General features: G+C 47.9%; 1 protein-coding gene across 1 annotated transcript in view; it reads right to left on the reverse strand.

Annotated features, from left to right (window-relative positions):
* Positions 1-9499, reverse strand: part of mef2d (myocyte enhancer factor 2d) — a gene marked incomplete at its 3' end in the record, with an annotated part of 55841 nt that extends 46342 nt beyond the window's left edge. Inside the window, 2 exon segments of the mRNA XM_079227607.1 lie at positions 1038-1241; positions 9403-9499. Coding sequence (XP_079083733.1) covers positions 1038-1241; positions 9403-9456 — 258 coding nt within the window. The 5' untranslated portion in view covers positions 9457-9499.
* Positions 9500-19905: the final 10406 nt, after the last annotated feature.

A 19905-nucleotide genomic window follows, 5' to 3' on the forward strand; every position in this document is an offset into this window, starting at 1 on the left:
AAACTAAACTAAATGGTTGACCTCATTGCCGACCTCTCTTCTACTCGAGATGCAAATAGAAAATACATATAAAATACAAATAAACCGGCTCGACAGGCTCTCCTATCAAGTGGCCATTTTTTGCCCAGGGGGTTTCCAATTGGTTCCTCCTTTCGCTTGTTGTTGTTGTTTTGGTTTCTGGAGAGGCCTCTGGGTAACAACGGGGCCGATGCCAGAAGGGTGAACTCTGCCCTGCATGCAGGCTAGCAGGCAGAACACCAGCGTACAGCCACAAACACCACGGCCGGACTCTACACCTCCATATTCCTCCCGTCTTCCTCTTAAAGGAAAAGTTGCAAACGTTTTGGATGACACATTTATTTGCCTTCTTGAGAAGATCGACCCATCTCTCTGGTAAACATGGAGCTACAGCCAGGAGACGGTTAGCTTAGCATAAATCCTGGATCAGAGCTCCGTCCAATGAGGTGCCACTTTTCATTGTTCAGTGGAACATATCAACATCAAGCTCAATTATGACAATTTATTATCTGTAATCTTATTCTTCTATAAAAAAGGCAACGTGTATTTTCCTCCCGAAGTCAACAACAATACAGAAGAAGGCAACGCGGACGAGCCAATCAGAGGCAGAGTAGGGCGGGTCTTGGCGCTGTCAATCAAACTACCGTCAATAAGAGCGAAGAGACGCCAAAGACTCCCAAAGAAACTCTTCCGGTTGAGCTGCTGCCGTCCCTTTGCAGCAGCAAACACAACATCTTTTGGGCGGGTGGGGACATACAATCCAGGTGAAAAAACAGTTTCAACAAGCGTTCAACTTGCCCACAATGCAACAGCTCACCGCCAGTGAAACCTTCAAAGAACTGGACTGATCTCAATGATCCCACTGAACACCAACAACAGACAAAGGAACAGCAAAACATACTTTCACACATACACGTAGAAAACCCCAATACAGGTAGAAAAATCGACCAATGAAAATGCTTCAACGGTATCGGTTGCCCCAGTAACCGCCCGCCTCTCATCAACCCCCCACGCTTTACCTCGATGATGTCGGCGTTGGTCCGGCTCTCGTGCGGCTCGTTGTACTCCGTGTACTTCAGCAGTACTTTGTCCATGTCGGTGCTGGCGTACTGGAACAGCTTGTTGGAGTGGTTGAAGATGATGAGCGCGATCTCGCAGTCGCACAGCACGCTCAGCTCGTACGCCTTCTTCATCAGCCCGAACTTACGCTTGGTGAACGTCACCTGGAGGAGGAGACATGTGAATGTGTTATGGTGGCAAAGTCAAAAGAACATGGCAAAGAATTCTCATTTTGAATACATCTGTATTTTAACCCCCGAAAACAAAAGAAAAAAGGTCATTTTCCAGTGCAGCATAATACTTCAGGGTCTTAGGTCTTTTTCTTGGTTTTACATCATTTCTTAAATTGACCTTTTAAAAAGGTACTTGCATATCGTCATCTTCCCAAAAAAATGGCCTACGTCATTTTTGGCCAAAGCATGATTTTCTTGCTTAAATCCTCTCCTCATGATGCTGGCCACCATCATGTGATTCTACCCCTGTAGTATAACTGTGTCAAGAGTGAGACGTAGGCCATTTTATTTTGCCTAAGTCAAAAGACAATCTGACAAGCTTTTCAAGATGGCATTTTGAAGCTAGCATTTAAGCTAGCAATTTAGTTAGCATTTTTGTCAATGAAAATCTCACTGGAACATAATATTAGTAATCATAACATAATTTGACCGGTATTACAGTATGCCTGGTGTGCACCCCGATTACATTTGGTCAAGTGTTTTGTGTTTTCTAAAAAAACCTGAAAAAATTACTTGGGCGAAAGGTGACGATATGTGATATATACCCATGTGTTGCATCAAAAATTGCAGAACAATCTCAGCTCTCGAAATAATGAGGCACCATTGTCCTAAGGCACACGTGTAAACAGATAATATGGCCCTAAAACTGAAAAATGCAAGCTTGATTTTTGAAATTCTTCATATCTCTTGTGAAAACATATGCCAGAGCAGAGGAGTTGCCCCCTGGTGGTCAGGAGAGAGAATGCAGCTTTAACACATGAAGCACAGACTTCTATACAACCAGAGTCGTCACCCCCTGGTGGTCAGGAGAGAGAATGCAGCTTTAACACATGAAGCACAGACTTCTATACAACCAGAAACCCAAAACAAAAAAACTAAAAAGACAAGTGCAAAAATCAATCTCAATTTCAAAAAAAGAGAGAGGAAGCGAAAAAAGCCCATTTCCCCTAAATGTCGAACGGCTCGTTTAAGGATAAGCGAGAGATCATCTTGGATCAGAGACGTCGAATTTTTATTTTATTTTTCGTTTTTGCTTTTCAAAAACACCATAAATCTCCGTTTTTAAATCGTGACGCATTCAGGCGGAGAGTTTTGCAGTATTTGACAGAAAAGAATCACGACTTTGTGCTTCAGGAAACAGACTTCTAGACACAGCGTGTGGACGTGTTCGCTTTCAAGTACACACACACACACACACACACACACACACACACACACACACCTTGTCGTTTTCACACTCCGTTATGCTCTTTTCCATGCTCTCTTTCGATGTCACACACTCTCTCCCGCTCTCTCTTCCACACTCTCCATCTGTCACACGTTATTTCTCTCTTTTCCACACACACACACACACACACACACACCCTCAGTTGTGAACCAGCAGAACAGAACTGGGAGCACTGGGTCCCTTGTCGTCTGCCGGCTTGGCTTCGGAGGCGCTTCCCTGCTGCAACCAACTGGTATTTACAATCCGGGGAGATTTGGCTTTCTCTTGGATTAAAAACACACAGGGTTGCACAAACAGAGAGATGGAGGGATTAAGAAACGGAGAGAGAGAGAGGAGGTGGTGGTGGTGGTGGTGGGAGGGGCTTCAGGTAGCGATGCGAGATCTGGTGTTTGATATGCCGGAAAAAAGAAACGCAAATAGAGAGTGTGTGAACAGACGGGGACGCTGGAATGATCTTAAGAGTGTGATGTCACCCTGTGGGCGTGGCCTAAAGAGCACGCTGCTCTTTAGGCCACGCCCACAGGGTGACATCACACTCATTTTTTCCATCAGCCGTAACTGATGTTGAGCTCCAGACATTCAGGACTCTAAATTATAAAACCTCCTGCTGGAGAACTACAATGAAGAGCATCAAATATTCAGTTTCTGCTCGTACACTTCACTGAAGAGCATTTAGTAAACTGAACTAGAAGACAACCTGAGAGGGACCTGAGGACCTTTATCTGGTCCTGGTCTCAGTCTAGTCCTGGTCCTCTATAGACTCAGTCTAGTCCTGGTCCTCTATAGACTCAGTCTAGTCCTGGTCCTCTATAGACCTCAGTCTAGTCCTGGTCCTCTATAGACCTCAGTCTAGTCCTGGTCCTCTATAGACATCAGTCTAGACCTGGTCCTCTATAGACTCAGTCTAGTCCTGGTCCTCTATAGACCTCAGTCTAGTCCTGGTCCTCTATAGACATCAGTCTAGTCCTGGTCCTCTATAGACTCAGTCTAGTCCTGGTCCTCTATAGACCTCAGTGTAGTCCTGGTCCTCTATAGACTCAGTCTAGTCCTGGTCCTCTATAGACCTCAGTCTAGTCCTGGTCCTCTATAGACCTCAGTCTAGTCCTGGTCCTCTATAGACTCAGTCTAGTCCTGGTCCTCTATAGACCTCAGTCTAGTCCTGGTCCTCTATAGACCTCAGTCTAGTCCTGGTCCTCTATAGACTCAGTCTAGTCCTGGTCCTCTATAGACTCAGTCTAGTCCTGGTCCTCTATAGACCTCAGTCTAGTCCTGGTCCTCTATAGACTCAGTCTAGTCCTGGTCCTCTATAGACTCAGTCTAGTCCTGGTCCTCTATAGACCTCAGTCTAGTCCTGGTCCTCTATAGACTGAGTCTAGTCCTGGTCCTCTATAGACCTCCACCAGGACTGAGAGGACTAAACTGTGAGACCCTGCAGTAGAATGAGAGTTTTTTTTAAAGGAACCCTGGTAGAGGCACTACCTCTTTAGTCCACAGGGGGCGCCAGAACCACCACAGTAACGTTAGGTATATTTGCTTGCTATCATACAGTAAAGCCTGGTTTGCATGTAAGTGATGTCAAAATGTGTCGCCATGTTATTATGGAGCTGATTACGGTGAACACTAACGATATAAATCGTTAATAAAACTTTAATAAAATGTTAATAAAGCGTTATTAAAGTGTTAATAAAGCATGCTAAAGAAGCATCCCGTGGTCTCTTTTTAGCGTAGAGCACCTGCAACGCTCAGAGGGAAATTCCAACCTCCGACCTGTCTGGAACGCAGCATTTAAAAAAACACCTGTGAGGACATCGCTGATTTGGGATGGGGGCGGGGCCTGTTGGTGAGTGAAGGGGGCGGGGCCTGTTAGTGAGTGAAGGGGCGGGGCCTGTTAGTGAGTGAAGGGGGCTGTTAGTGAGTGAAGGGGGCGGGGCCTGTTAGTGAGTGAAGGGGGCGGGTGTTAGTGTACTACCTGAGAGTCCGACTCAGCGGCGTCCCCCATCAAAGTAAAAGTGTTGAAGAAACATTCTCTTCAGGATTGAATCAGGAAAGAGAGGAGGAGACGAGGAAGAGATGAGGGGAGGAGAGGAAGAGAGGAGGGGAAGAGATGAGGGGAAGAGGGGAAGAGAGGAAGAGAGGAGGGGAAGAGATGAGAGGAAGAGATGAGGAGAGGAGAGGAAGAGAGGAAGAGAGGAGGGGAAGAGATGAGGGGAAGAGATGAGGGGAAGAGACAGAGAGGAAGAGATGAGGAGAGGAAGAGATGAGGAGAGGAAGAGAGGAAGAGATGAGGAGAGGAAGAGAGGAAGAGATGAGGGGAAGAGATGAGGGGAAGAGACAGAGAGGAAGAGATGAGGAGAGGAAGAGATGAGGGGAAGAGATGAGGGGAAGAGACAGAGAGGAAGAGATGAGGAGAGGAGAGGAAGAGATGAGGAGAGGAAGAGAGGAAGAGATGAGGGGAAGAGACAGAGAGGAAGAGATGAGGAGAGGAAGAGAGAAAGAGATGAGGAGAGGAGAGGAGGAGAGGAGAGGAAGAGAGAAAGAGATGAGGAGAGGAAGAGAGGAGGGGAAGAGACAGAGAGGAAGAGATGAGGAGAGGAAGAGATGAGGGGAAGAGAGGAAGAGATGAGGAGAGGAGAGGAAGAGATGAGGGGAAGAGAGGAGGGGAAGAGAAGAGGGGAGGAAGCGTGTGAGACCTTCCATCTCCTGCTCATTTTTGTTTTTACCTCGTCGCCCGGCATGTTAAAGCCTCTCTCCTCCTTCACCTCTCATTTCCTCTCCTCTCTCTCTTTTCTTTCCACATCCCCCCTTCCCCTCCCTCCTCTCCCTCACTCATTGCTTCCTGCTGCCACAAATCAAATTATATCGGGGTCGTTTCCATGGGCAACCGACTCCCCTCCTGCCTCCCCGTTCCCACCTCATCACACACACACAATGCTGCCATCACACACACACACACCTTTATCTCTCTGCCTATCTACATATCTCTCTGTGTCACACACACACACACACACACACACACACACACACACACACACACACACACACACACACACACACACACACACACACACACACACACACACACACACACACACACACACACAGGGAGGATATTACGTCAGTGCAGGATGACGATGAGGGCTGTCGGTGATGAAGAGACGAGCCGCAAACAACAACAACGCCTGCTCTCCTGTTATAAGGTCGCCCACCAGCGAACACACACACACACACACACACACACACACACACACACACACACACACACACACACACACACACTCAATAACTCTTCGTCCTCCTCTTCCTCCTTTCAGAGGAAGCGGGTTCGATCTCCTGCGTTTGCCTCAGACGGATAAACAAGCTGGAGGTGATTGACATTAAGGACAGAGGATTGCCAGGTAACCAATGGCAACTGAAGAAAAGACGTCCTAAGTGAGGAGGCGGGGTCATTGTGTGTGTGTGTGTGTGTGTGTGTGTGTGTGTCTTGGCGAGGTCGCGGTGGAGCGGCAGAAGGACGAGGAAACCACGACCTCTTCCTGGAGCTCCAGCTCCTCGTTAACGCCGCTCGCCTCCAACGAGACGCCGGCCTCGTCTTCATCTTCGTCTTCGTCACATAGACCGGAGGCGTCTGGCATCAGTCCGGAGGCTCTCGGTGAAGAAAGCCCGTAACAGCGCGGGTGAAACCGGATCTCTCCTGTAAAGCGTCTGTGTCGATCATGTGATGAGTTTCTAACAACTTATTTTAACCCTTCAGGGCCCTTTTCTCCATTTTACATAATTTCTTAAATTCACCTTTTAAAAGGCACTTACATATGAGATACATATCCATGTGTTACATCAAAAATTGCAGAACAATCTCAGCTCTCTGTATAATGAGGCACCATTGTCTTAAGGCAGAAGTGTAAAGAGATAATAAGGCCCTAAAGCTGAAAAATGCAAGCTCAATTTTTGAAATTCTTCATATTTCTTGTGAAAACATAGCTTTACTCATGTGGTCGAACGGTTTTACTGCTTGCAATTGGTTTACCAAAGGTCTTAGGTTCACAAAAGCAGTGAAATATATGAATAAAATGGTAGATAAATATAAATACAAAACAAATGTTGTATTATGGTTTTTCGAGTAGAAGTGTCTGTCACTACTTTCATCAAAGAGAGACGGACTGAGATAGAATGAGAGGAATGACTTCATACTACAGACCAGGCTGCATGGGGTGCAAATAAAACCCGGAAGGATGAACGAGACTTTAAGAGATGGAACCCGCCTGCAGCCTCCAGGTGAACCGGACAAAACGCCGTTCTCAGCACCAACGCATCGGGCAGCGACCACAGAAGCGTTTCCAGGAGGGTGGGCGGAGTCAAACCCTTTGCACTTCTACGTTCCTCAGAAGAACAAGAAGAAGAAGCAATGTTCTGGATTATTCAACAGCATCGTAGCCTCATGACATGACCATTAATTACGTTGGTCTGTATTAGATGGCTGTAAATACTACAATACCCATGATGCTCAGCTCACAGCTCACAGCTGAACTCATCACTAATCTCAAAGTGAACGGATTCAAACCGCTCAAAGTAAAACCAGCTTCCTGTCGCCGAATCTTGAACTCCAGGTCGGCGTGAGTGTGGTTTCAGACTGAAATGCATGCTGGGAGTCAGAGTCTCTCTCTCTTTCATGCCTTCATTGCTCATGATCAGAACCTTTAGTGATATCCATGTAATGAACCCGTGAATGTTGCACAGCTCTTACGTGGCGTTCGATTAAATCCCCGGAAGAAACGGCGTGACGGTGAACACTCAACGCTCTCTCTCTCTGTTATCTTCAATGTGACACACAATGACTCCTCCACATGAATCCTCATCTCCTGCGGGTCGGGTCTTTGTCTCCAGGAGGAACGCGGCGCTGGAGCCGCTGTCGTGTTTCCAGCCGAGGGCCCACACTCTGCTGTGGACGCGTCTGAATCAACACGTAGGAGGGTGACGGCTCACGCACTGCAAAACTAACATATGATATAGATGTATATATATATATATATATATATATATATATATATATATATATATATATATGTTCCTCTTTCAGGGGCTGCACTGTTTCATTAGCTCAAGCAATTTCGCTCATTTCCTCGCCGCCTTAATTTAAGGCTTCAAAGCAGAAGCTCTTGGTTCTGAGCGCCGCTGATACCGAGCCGGTTCCGGGCCGGTTCCGGGCGCCGCCCCCCACGGTCTGGTTTATTGTCCTTTATTTTTATTTCGCCGCAAACGGCCCGCTGCTCGTTAGCGCTCGCTGACGCCGCGGCCGCTCATCACCTCGTCGACAAACTGAATCCGTTAACCGAAACCTGCCCGACCAGAAACATTCGCCACCCCATCTTCCTCCTCCTCCTCCTCCTCCTCCGCCTCCTCCTCTTCCTCCTCCTCCTTTATGTCTAATTGTGTGCTTGATGAATGCCGAGCCGTCATACTCTGACGGCCCTGCAGGCGCCGTTTGCTCTGCTTTGTGAAGGAAACGGAAACCTGCGACGATCGATGAGGAGAAAAGTGAGGATGATTCTCTCTCTCTCTTTATTCAGCCAGACACCTTGTCTCTCTCCCTTCCTCCTCCTCTCGTCTTGGTCTTCCTCTCCCTCTTTATTTTGAAGGTGGGCACGTCAAGTCCATTACTCAATCAGCTCGATGGAGCGAAGCCCATTTACCAGTCGACTCATTTCAGACGCATCATTTAGCCTTTCATCCTCTCTGACAATGCAATCCACTGTATGGAGGAAGAGGAGGAGGAGGACTGCTTAGCGAACCCGATGCTAGCAGGTTGTGTGTGAGAAACGCTGCTTCCTTGGATCTGACGGAGATGCATTGTGGGATGTGTAGTCACATAATATAATAATAATAATATAAGAGTGTGTTTTAAGGCTGCTTTGACAGGTGTGTCTTAAAGGGACAGTTTGGAGTTTAGCTCGTAGACGAGCGGCTCCTGAGTTCTACGTGGTTTTCTTTTGTCAATGGAGTCTGGTGTCTTTGAAGAGCGGCTCAGATAACGGCTTCAGGTCGCCGTCAGCGAGATAAAGAGGTGGAGATGTTCTAAATATAGCCGTCCCTCTCACCGGTATGCAGATTCTTTGAAGTGTCGAGAACACGTCCACAGCAGGAGGTCGCTGGTTCTGTGCCGGAGAAGAGCCTCACTCCCTTCCCAGCATCTGAACGCTCCCTTTAATGCAAACCTTTTTTGTCACGCCCCACATTGGAGGAAGACAAATGTTCGCGCCCCACCGCCCCAACAAAAGGCCCATCTCCGTGAGAGAGAGAGGCCTTTCTGCTGTTTTGGTTTTGGCAAAACGGCAATAATCGTCGAGTCGACAAGAATTTTGGATGTTGCGCATAAGCAGCTAACCTGTTACCGGCGCAACGTAAACGGAAGTACAGGCCATACCATGTATTTATTAATGATGTTTTATGTCTGTGTACTTTGTACTTATGTACTATGTGAAGTTATTATGTTCAAGAGGGGAGTGGTCGTCCTGAAACCACAAGGTAGTCGGTTCATCCCTGGTCTCCATAGTTTGCATGTCGACGTGTCCTTGAAGTGTCCTTGAAGTGTCCTTGAAGTGTCCTTGATAAGACCCTGAAGCCTCAGTGCTTCACAGCAGCTCGCTGCTCCTTCATTACTAAGGATGGTAACATGCAGAGAATAGTTTCCCCACTGTGGGATTAATAAAGGATTATAAAAACAAAAATTATAAAAACAAAACAAAAATGGCATCCCCCCCAACCCCCACCTGTAATACCTGCGCGCCCCACTAGAGGGTCACGCCCCACAGTTTGAGAGCCACCGCTTTAATGGAAGTCGTCGTATACGCTGAGGTAGTCGCTGCTCACCTGTCTGTTGCGCTCGTCGGTGATCCTCTGGATCTGGATCTTTTTCCTCCCCATGTTTCCGGTGTGGCGGCGGGAGGGGCGCGGGAGGGAGGGGGTGGGGGGTGCGGTGGGGCGCCGCGAGGTCAGAGGTCACGGACGGCTCGTCGCCGTCGGCTTCTTCCTTCCTCAGAAATGTGTCGTCTCTCTCAGTTCCGTGTGCGCGGCGAGGCCGTCACCCCAGACGTTCACCGCAGATTTTTTTTTAAATGTAAAAAAGTAAATAAAAAAGAAGAAGAAACGGGGAGGAGGAAGAGAGGAAGACGTCTGGGTCTTTTCAGATCATGGTCCCGTCTCCGGTGGGCAGGTCATGCAGGGATCCTCTGCCCTCCCCTTCACCTCAGCTGGGCAGCTCCTGCACAAACAACAACAACACAGAGGCATTCATTAGACGGAGAGAGAGAGAGAGAGAGAGAGAGAGAGAGAGCTTTGTTTGCATAGCGTGACCCACTTTAGCGACTACAAACACGGTTTCTGCCTTGACCCCTCGTACGCAACGAGAGAATAAACGAGGCAGCAAAGCATTGGAGGCGCCATCAAATCGGAAGCACATTGGGGGAAGAGGTAAAGGGGGGGAGGAGGGGTTGAGCTCCACGCAGTCGGAGGCCCTCAGGGGCCCGCGAGCAGGGAGGCTGTGCCGTGTCAGCTTCATTAGAGGCATCACCGCCACATCACTGATCTGCTGGTCGCCCGCGGCACCCGGCTGCCCGGCCCATAGCCGACACACCGAATCTCCCACCACCACCATCATCATCATCATCATCATCATCACCACCACCATCACCATCATCACACATCGGAGGCAGAGCGGAGAGGAGCCGCCGAGTCTGTGGATTCCACTCCATTTCCACCTTTCCCCCCCCAAGTGATATTTTAAACGTATTCTACCTTCAAACCACATGAAACCTTTTAACATTTTTATGTTACGAGGGTTTTCCTCGCTGGAGGGGTTCCTGAGGGCCGGATGGAGCAGGTGTGAGCGCAGAGGAACAGCCTCGTGCCGCGTTCCCTAAAACTCAACGCTGACCTAATTCTGCGCCGCACAGGAGGCTGTAAGAAGGAGCGTCCGATTCAGCCGGGCGGCTAACTAACCGTGAAACGAGGCCGTACGCCACGAAGCCCCTCAGACGCAAGAGGAGGGTTAAATACTGGTTCAAATAGAAAAAATACATTTAAAAAATGAGTTTTTTGCGGTGTGTGGGGGGAGCAGAGAGGAGCCCAAAGTGATTCTGCAAACTCATGAATGAATGAGAAGGCGGACGCGGCCCGGGGACCGGCAGCAGAGGAGAGGCCCGTTTTAGGCCCCGATACTCCTATTTGTGGTTCAGCTTTTAAAAATAGCACGCTATATATATATATATATATATATATATATATATATATATATATATATATATATATATATATATATATATATATATATATATATATATATATATACACACACACACACACACACACACACACACACAGCGTTACAGAGCGTGAGCACAGACACCACACCGGCTCCCAGACAGTGTTTGCATTCCCTCTACCTGGGAGAGCAGAAGAAGAAGAAGAAGAAGAAGAAGAAGAAGAAGAACGCCCTCCAGACACGTCCATTCTTAGGAAACAAAAGAATGTGAAATCGTCCGTCATGAGGCTGGCGTTCCCTTTGTGCCGCACGCTCGTTTGGAGTGGATGCAATCGGCTTTGGCGACGAGTTGCTTATGAATTATGCACCGATGGAGACGGCGAGGAACCGAGAGCACGAACCACCGGCTACACGTCTACAGTATCTACTGCGGCTGGGTGAAGGATCCCACGTTTGACTCTTCATCGCCTCCCTGACAGGTTGAATACAGCTGTGTGTGTGTGTGTGTGTGTGTGTGTGTGTGTGTGTGTGTGTGTGTGTGTGTGTGTGCGCTGTACGTGGATCACCTCATTAGTGCGAGTCTTGAACAGGAAACCAGGTTCCTCGCTCTGGTATTCGGGTTCCCGCTGTGTGCGCGGCATAGAGGTGTCGGCTGCATCAATTAGCCGACAATAAAGACGCGTGTGTGTTCGTACACACGAGTTCTAAGCCGCCGCCTCGCTGAGCAAGGCAGGAGCGACGGGGGGGCGGGGCTTTGGACTGGGGAAAGAGATAATGCTGATAATTAGGGACATCTGCAGCGGACCCAGATTAGAACCCTGGGGAACGCCAAGGAATGTGGAGGCGGGGCCTAGTGTCGAGCGAACGTGGACGCGGGGCCTAGTGATAAGCGAACATGGAGGTGGGGCCTAGTGATGAGCGCATACATGGACTTGAGTAACTTGGAGGCGGGGCCTAGTGACGAGCACTTACATGGACTCGAGAAACGTGGAGGCGGGGCATAGTGACAAGCGAACGTGGAGGCGGGGCCTAGTGATGAGCGCTTACATGGACTTGAGTAACTTGGGGGCGGGGCCTAGTGATGAGCGCTTACATGGACTTGAGTAACTTGGAGGTGGGGCCTAGTGATGAGCGCTTACATGGACTTGAGTAACTTGGGGGCGGGGCATAGTGATGAGCGAACGTGGAGGCGAGGCTTAGTGACAAACACTTATATGGACTTGAGGAACGTGGAGGCGGGGCCTAGTGACGAGAGCTTACATGGACTTGAGTAACTTGGAGGCGGGGCCTAGTGATGAGCGCTTACATGGACTTGAGGAACGTGGAGGCGGGGCCTAGTGACGAGCGCTTACATGGACTTGAGTAACTTGGAGGCGGGGCCTAGTGACAAGCGAACGTGGAGGCGGAGCCTAGTGATGAACACTTTCCGAGTGTTTATACATAATTTCTGCAGAGCTATCTTTGTCGCTTTCCCCCTTTCAGACCCCTTTCCCCCTTACACACAGTAAGCGTCGTTTTTGTGCAATTAGTTTGCACATCAATGTATTTTTTGTCAAATGTTGCTTTTGTGCTTTCAAAAACATACAATAGGGTGTAAAACTACTCGGATGTCTTTCAACCTGGACAAAAGGAAGCGCAGAGCAGATCCTCTCGTTCTGTTCTCACCTTTCACAATAAAAGCCCGAGACCATGGACCGTAACCGTTTACCAGAGGGAACCCACACACACATTTTGATGAAAGGAAAGGACACAAACTCGTAGCTTAGGTTGTACAGCTGAGCTCCGACTGCTCCGGCTATAAAAAACGGTTCAAACTTCAAATAGCAGTCAGCATGAACAGTTTTCATGCAAATTATTGTCATTTTCACGTAGTTTATTTGCGTTTAAAGGCCTTTAGAGTTGTTGCATTCGGTTGCCGAGTGGTGAAAACCAGATAAAGGATATTCATGGTATGTGTCGGAGGGAGAAGAGGAAACAGAACCCCGGGCAACACAAGAAGCGTCTTCACGGAGCATTGGGGAAGAAACCAGAAACACTTCTGCTGCACAGACGTGTCCATTGAGCTCCGGCGAGGGCACGCCGGGTCGCCGCCGTGGGCGAGCGGCATCAAAGAGCGGTCCATAAAAGAGCAGTTAGAGAGCGTCGCGTCGCATCATTATCCCAGACATCTGTTGCTACGGCGGTTAAACAACTCGAAGCTTCAGCCTCCCATCCCGGCGACGGCGGCGTGGGCGGAAAGCCACGCGCTGCGAGGGCAACGTGGCGGTTTACGAAGAGGAAGTCGTTCCTCTGCAGCTGCAGAGCGAGAGGCCTCCTTTGGGCATTCGAGGGTTAAGCGACTCCCTGAAGGGCACGTCAACCCGATTGTCCCGGCCGGTCGAGGGTTCTGTGACCCGGTGACCTTCCTGCTTACGCCCTCGGGGCCCGACGCCGCCCTCGATGCGTCGCCACCTACGTTTCCCGCCGCCGGCGCAGCGCGTCAGAGGCTGCGGGACGGAGACACGACGCGCTTCGACCAGCCGCTCGCCTCCCTGTTGGCTTTCCACCAGGAGAGACGGGATGTCATCGGTGTGACTGATACAGAACCACATGTGGGTCCAGTGGAAGACAGAATTAGAGCAGAACGAAATGTGAAATAAAATACTGGAATAAAAAAAAAGTCTTTTCAAGGCATGTTTATATATCTGGGCAGGGGTTGTACGACACCGACGCAAAACTAGAGACGATTCCTTGTATGAGAAGAGACGACTCAACAGAAGTGTTCCAATGGCTCACATCTCCATGCACCATCCATCATCACCCTCTACCCAGAAGCCTCTCTGCCCGGGGAGGAGCGCCTCACCTCTGGTCTAGATCACAAAAAGACTAAAAGAAATCCTAAAATCCTTCCCCTTGACTTGAGGAGCGTTATCAGTCTGCTCACAAGATAAGTCTCCAATACAACATTGATGCGTCAATATATGGGTCTGGCCTAAGCATGCGTTATCTGTGTGTGTGTGTGTGTGTGTGTGTGTGTGTGTGTGTGTGTGTGTGTTCTTTCTTTACAGCCTTGGTGTGTTAAGTGGCAGCAGAGCAGCCTGGAGCAGATAGATAACAGCCAGCGGTGTGTGTGTGTGTGTGTGTGTGTGTGTGTGTGTGTGTGTGTGTGTGTGTGTGTGTGTGTGTGTGTGTGTGTGTGTGTGTGTGTGGTTCTCAGCTGCTGGACTGCTGAGCAAACCCTCTCCCAGTAGTTTCCCACTCGGCACCGACACATCTGCCGAGCCGGACCACCGTCAGACCCCCGGTACTGTGATCACCACCACCAGGCCCGTTAGCGCGGTGCAGAGCTCCATCTACACATGGTGCATGTGTGACTAGGAGGAGTGTGTGAATAAACACACACAAACACACAACCACAGACGCAGACCGATGACGCATCACAAGCTGGAGGAGAACATCAAGTAGCTGAAGGCGGTTAAACTAAGAAACAACGTCAGAAACGGACCAACGAATAACTCTGAATCACTTTCCCTGAACCCATGTGCTCAAAGGGAAATAACTCTGTTGTATACATTGAGTATTTTGCATTTCAGATATTTTTTTTGTGTGATATCGTGATATATATAAATACACACACCGTAAAGGTCGGGTTACAAGCCGCTACTACCTTCGGTCAGTGTCCCCGTTAACTCCCCCCTGTAGCCAACTAGCGCTCATGCTAGTGCTCCGCTAGTTCCCCGCTAACTTCCACTGGCTCTCCGCTAGCTCCCCGACAACCACCGAAGGTAGCGGGACCAGCCCCGGCTCGACGCCCGACGCGGGCAGCAGCAGCGCTAGCTAGCGCTGCTGCTAGCTTGCTACAGCAGGGACACTGACCGGAGGGAGGAGCGGCTTGTAACACGACTTTTACGGTATATATCTTCTTTTTTTGTGTGTCTCTGTAAGTTGCTTTCTACTGCGACAAACTAACTTCCCCTCGGGGATAAATAAAGTATACATCTATCTATCATCTAACCCAAGAAACGGCGGTGAAGTTTTGCTAATAACGTCATATTCCAACACTCGATGTTCTGACTGAAATATGCATTGAGTCTTCAGCTTTAAACGCTCACGTGTTGGAGGTTCAGGTGCATCCTGACCTGGAGGGAAGCTCAGAGGAGTCCGGCTCAATGTTTTGTTATTGAAGAGACGCCATTTGTATTTATTTTCAGGAGCAAGCAATGCGGCCGCATCGCTTGCTCCTAAAAATAAATACAAATGGCCGACGGAGCTCCGGAACACGCCGGACCAACGTGGGAGGTTCTGTGTCACGGGATCTTTTTTACGAATCAGGTTTATGTAGCGTCGTGTCAGAGCTTCAGGTTTCTACAGACCTCAGGAGGCGTGACCTCTGCAGGAGGCGTGACCTCTGCAGGAGGCGTGACCTCTGGAGGAGCCGTGACCTCTGCAGGAGCCGTGACCTCTGCAGGAGCCGTGACCTCTGCAGGAGCCGTGACCTCTGGAGGAGCCGTGACCTCTGGAGGAGCCGTGACCTCTGGAGGAGCCGTGACCTCTGCAGGAGGCGTGACCTCTGCAGGAGGCGTGACCTCTGCAGGAGCCGTGACCTCTGGAGGAGCCGTGACCTCTGGAGGAGCCGTGACCTCTGCAGGAGGTGTGACCTCTGCAGGAGGCGTGACCTCTGCAGAAGCACGATCAACATGACGGATCCGTCCCTCAGTTTGAAGACATGGGGGTGGGGATCGATATTCACACCGATATGCATTCATCACTCAGACCCGACCACACGATGACAAACAACGTGGTCAGAGGGCTCCAACCAGCAGGTGCTTGGGTCTGAACCCTCCTGCGGTCTCTCTTCAGCCCCTCCAGCTTTGTCTAAAGTGCCGCGGTTCCCCTTTAAGCTGCAAATATCCACACGCATCACCGCGAAGGCATTAATGCCAAAGTTCACACGCCAGCGCCGAGGTCCACCGTGAGCATGAATCAGCTTTTAGGGAGGAGGGGCTGCGTCCTCATTGGACCAGAGAGAGAGAGAGAGAGAGAGAGAGAGGAGGGGCTGAATTCCCTCATCTGACCCGGCGGGGCTCGGTTTGCGGCCCAACCTTGAGGGTGTTCTGCCAGCGCCAGCTGCGGGATATTTACAGCCCGTTGGACTCGCTCGGACGCCGGTCAACAGCGTCAACAGAAACCCTACGGCGGGTTCTGGGGTTTTTATCTTGCATTATGTGGTCGGGGCATCGGCAGGAGGAGGAGGAGGAGGGGCTTGTGGCTGATGGTGGAACATGAGCTCCCCCGCCTCCTCTTCAACCAATGACGGGGGAGTCCTTGGAGAGAAGGGGGAGGGGTGATCCACGCGTCATCTCGGCCTGTCGATCACGCCCTCGCTGTCGGGAAGGCCGTCAACGGCAACGTGAACACATGGCGACACGTCCACGAGAGCCGAGGCACGGCCTCGCCGCGAGGCTCGCCTCCTGGGTGCACCGAGCGGTCCGACCCGTCAGGTTGCATCACTGCCACATAGTTTAAAAACAACAAGACCTGAAAGAGCCGCGAGGAGAACAAAGAGAGAGGCGTGTGGAGGGTGTTGGTGTTTACTCGCCACCGTCGGCGTGGAGGAGAGCAGATGGTGGGACGTCCCGACCAAACTTTAAGCACCTCTAACCGTCTTGTTTTGTCAGAAAACATCAACGCGATAATGTGTCGAGTCTCAAAAACATTATTAATTACTAGTTTACTGAAAAGCTTGTGACACAACGAGTTGCTTCTTTTCACCCAGACTGTATGCAAACAGCGGTGACTTTCATATACAATATTATGTCTCCTATTAGTAGATAATGCTATTATTATTATTATTATTATTATTATATCATCGAATCACTAGAATCTTGCCAATACACAGCCCAAAGATATTAAATATACAATTATATAAAAACAGGGGGAAAGCAGCAAATCCTCACACTTAAGAAGCTGAAACTGATAAATATTTGGTATTTCTTTTGTGTGTGTGTGTATATATATATATATATATATATATATATATCAAAAAGATGTCAACAATTCACAAAACATGTTATGAGATTCATCTTTGAGTTGTCAGATTAATCTTTTCAGCAGACGATTGAAACATAAAACACATTTATTTCTGTACATGGAAGCTTGAGGTCTTATTTTATATAAAATATGTATAAAGTCTGAATGTAATTCATGGAGCCAATAGACGGCCCCGTTGAAACTGTTGGGAAATGTTGTTTTTGAACGCCAACAACTCCGGATTAAAGAAGATATTTTGTGAGATGAAAACATGTTGGGGAAACGTTTGGGAATAAAATGATTTTCCAATTACGTTTAACTTGTGACGTTTAAAACGCTGGAAAATAAAAGAGTGTAATATTCATGACGTTGCAGCTTTGAGCCACTTGGTTCCATCCCTCTCAGGACGCCCGCTACGAAGGCCGCAGGTTCGATCCCCAGCAGCAGCTGCGTGTGCAGCAACTGGTGAGCTCAATAACCACGAAGCCGCCGATCATCTCTTCTGCTCCACTACACGGATATCAGAGGTTATCGTTATTAAATGAGCCCCGAACACATGGAGTCAATGGAGGGACGTTACTCTGCATCTTCGTTTATAATCGTTATTAAAAATAAATACACAAACACCACGGGTTGGAGCATTTCTTAGTTTTATATGATTGCAGATTTAATATCTTTGGGTTCTGCTTCAACATGACGCCCTAAAATAGTATTATTATTATTATTATCCACCATTTAATGAAACATTAAAATAGTCTTTGTCCTTAACAAACCAACAAAATGACTTATCGTGGCTGTAACTTACGGCTGGACTAGTTTCATATATATATATATATATATATATATATATATATATATATATATATATATATATATATATATATATACATACATACATACATATATATATACATATATACATACATACATACATACACACACACATACATATAATATATATATATATATATATATAAGTTAAAGAAACCCTGTGAATAGAACTCCTTGAAAATAAATATATATATATATTTATATATATAGATGCGATTGACTGACGATGTTGTTGAAGTGTTGCATGGTTGTTTTGATTGTTTTGTTTTCTTATTTACCTGCTTAACCATTTTTCATTTTTCTTCTTAGCCAGATGCACGGTTCATTTCTTTGATTCTTTCTTGCTTTTGGAGGTTGTATTTTCTTGTTAAATTGTAAAAATACCTAAATAAAATATCAAGTATAAAAATTAATTAAACGTTGACCCGTGAGATCAAAGAAACTCACTTTAGTTAAGAAGCTGAAATCAGAGAATTATGATTTATTATGATTTATTCCGCTCTACGTCTGACCCGATGTCTGCACGTGTACGATCCATAAAGTGATCTTAATATTGAAATGCAGTATTGGTGAAGACGCTCTGCTCTGGAATGCAGAACACGGTTTACAGGTTTCCTCCTCGGGACTTTTCCCACCGTCTGGAATCCTCAACACCAGAAGCCGTGACGGTTGTAAACACACGATGACGTCATAGAGGGCGTCGCCCTGAAGTCACAACACGTCCAACTCGTTCTCTCCGGGAGACGGGCGGGCGAGAACAGGCTCTGTTTTCATGGGGAGCAGGTGAGTGAGAGGACGAGCAACACACCTGCACGCACACACACACACACACACACACACACACACACACACACACACACACACACACACACACACACACACACACACACACACACACACACACACACACACACACACACACACACACACACACACCTATTTAAAGACTGTTTGTGAGACGTTATGAGTCATTAACAATGAGATGAGGCCAACAGATAAACACACACACACACACACACACACACACACACACACACACACACACCCCTTTGTCAGTGTCAAAAACAAAATCTCAAAAAGACACATGTCTGCAGTTTGAGAGAAAGATGGTTTTCCACCTGAGGTTTATTCCAGTGAAGAAGAAGAAGAAGAAGAAGAAGAAATAGAAATAGTAGAAGAAGAAAAACAAAGACAAGAAGAAGAAATAGAAGAAGAAGAAGAAGAAGAAGAATAGAAGTAGTAGAAGAAGAAAAACAAAGACAAGAAGAAGAAATAGAAGAAGAAGTAGTAGAAGAAGAAAAACAAAGACAAGAAGAAGAAAGAGAAGAAGAATAGAAGTAGTAGAAGAAGAAAAACAAAGACAAGAAGAAGAAATAGAAGAAGAAGAAGAAGAAGAAGAATAGAAGTAGTAGAAGAAGAAAAATAAAGACAAGAAGAAGAAATAGAAGAAGAAGAAGAAGAATAGAAGTAGTAGAAGAAGAAAAACAAAGACAAGAAGATGAAATAGAAGAAGAAGAAGAAGAAGAAGAAGAATAGAAGTAGTAGAAGAAGAAAAACAAAGACTAGAAGAAGAAGAAGAACAACAACAACAACAACAAAAACACCGAGCATCAATAAACAACTTCCTGCTATTTACTTTCCGTCTGACTGACTCCACTTTGGAAAACCAAAAAGCAGAAGAAGAAGAAGAAGAAGCCACTAAGTGCTCATCCTCACAGCATGAGGTTCTTGAAGTCCGAGAGCAGGTGTGAAGGAGCCGAGGCCAGAGGAGGCGGTGATGGCCGCGCGGCCAGAGAGGAAGAACAGGTGTGACGCCGTACACCTCCCCTCCCCCACCGGGGGGCCGAGGTGTCAGCCCGGCGGCTGATGACGGAGAACAGTCCGCTCAAGTCGTCTCCTAGCTCCTCGCTATCTGCTTCCTAAAGTCCTCAGAGGCGCCAGCGGTGAAACCCCACCGGGGCCCGATTACACGGCTCAGGGGCCGTAAACAGCTGATATGCAGCGCGTAAACAGCTGAAAGACCGTGTGTGTGTGTGTGTGTGTGTGTGTGTGTGTGTGTGTGTGTGTGTGTGTGTGTGTGGGGTCACCAGAGGAGAAGCAATAACACTTTTATATAAAATAAAAAAAACAGCCGTCAAGAATGACATTTTCCTCTTGAACTAATTACGGTTTAAAGCGAAGCGGAGTTTGTGTCAATTCAGACCAATTACATGGAAGCAACTCACACACACACACACACACACACACACACACACACACACACACACACACAC

The sequence above is a fragment of the Taurulus bubalis genome, assembly GCF_910589615.1.
Source record: "Taurulus bubalis genome assembly, chromosome: 12".
Lineage (NCBI taxonomy): Eukaryota > Metazoa > Chordata > Actinopteri > Perciformes > Cottidae > Taurulus > Taurulus bubalis.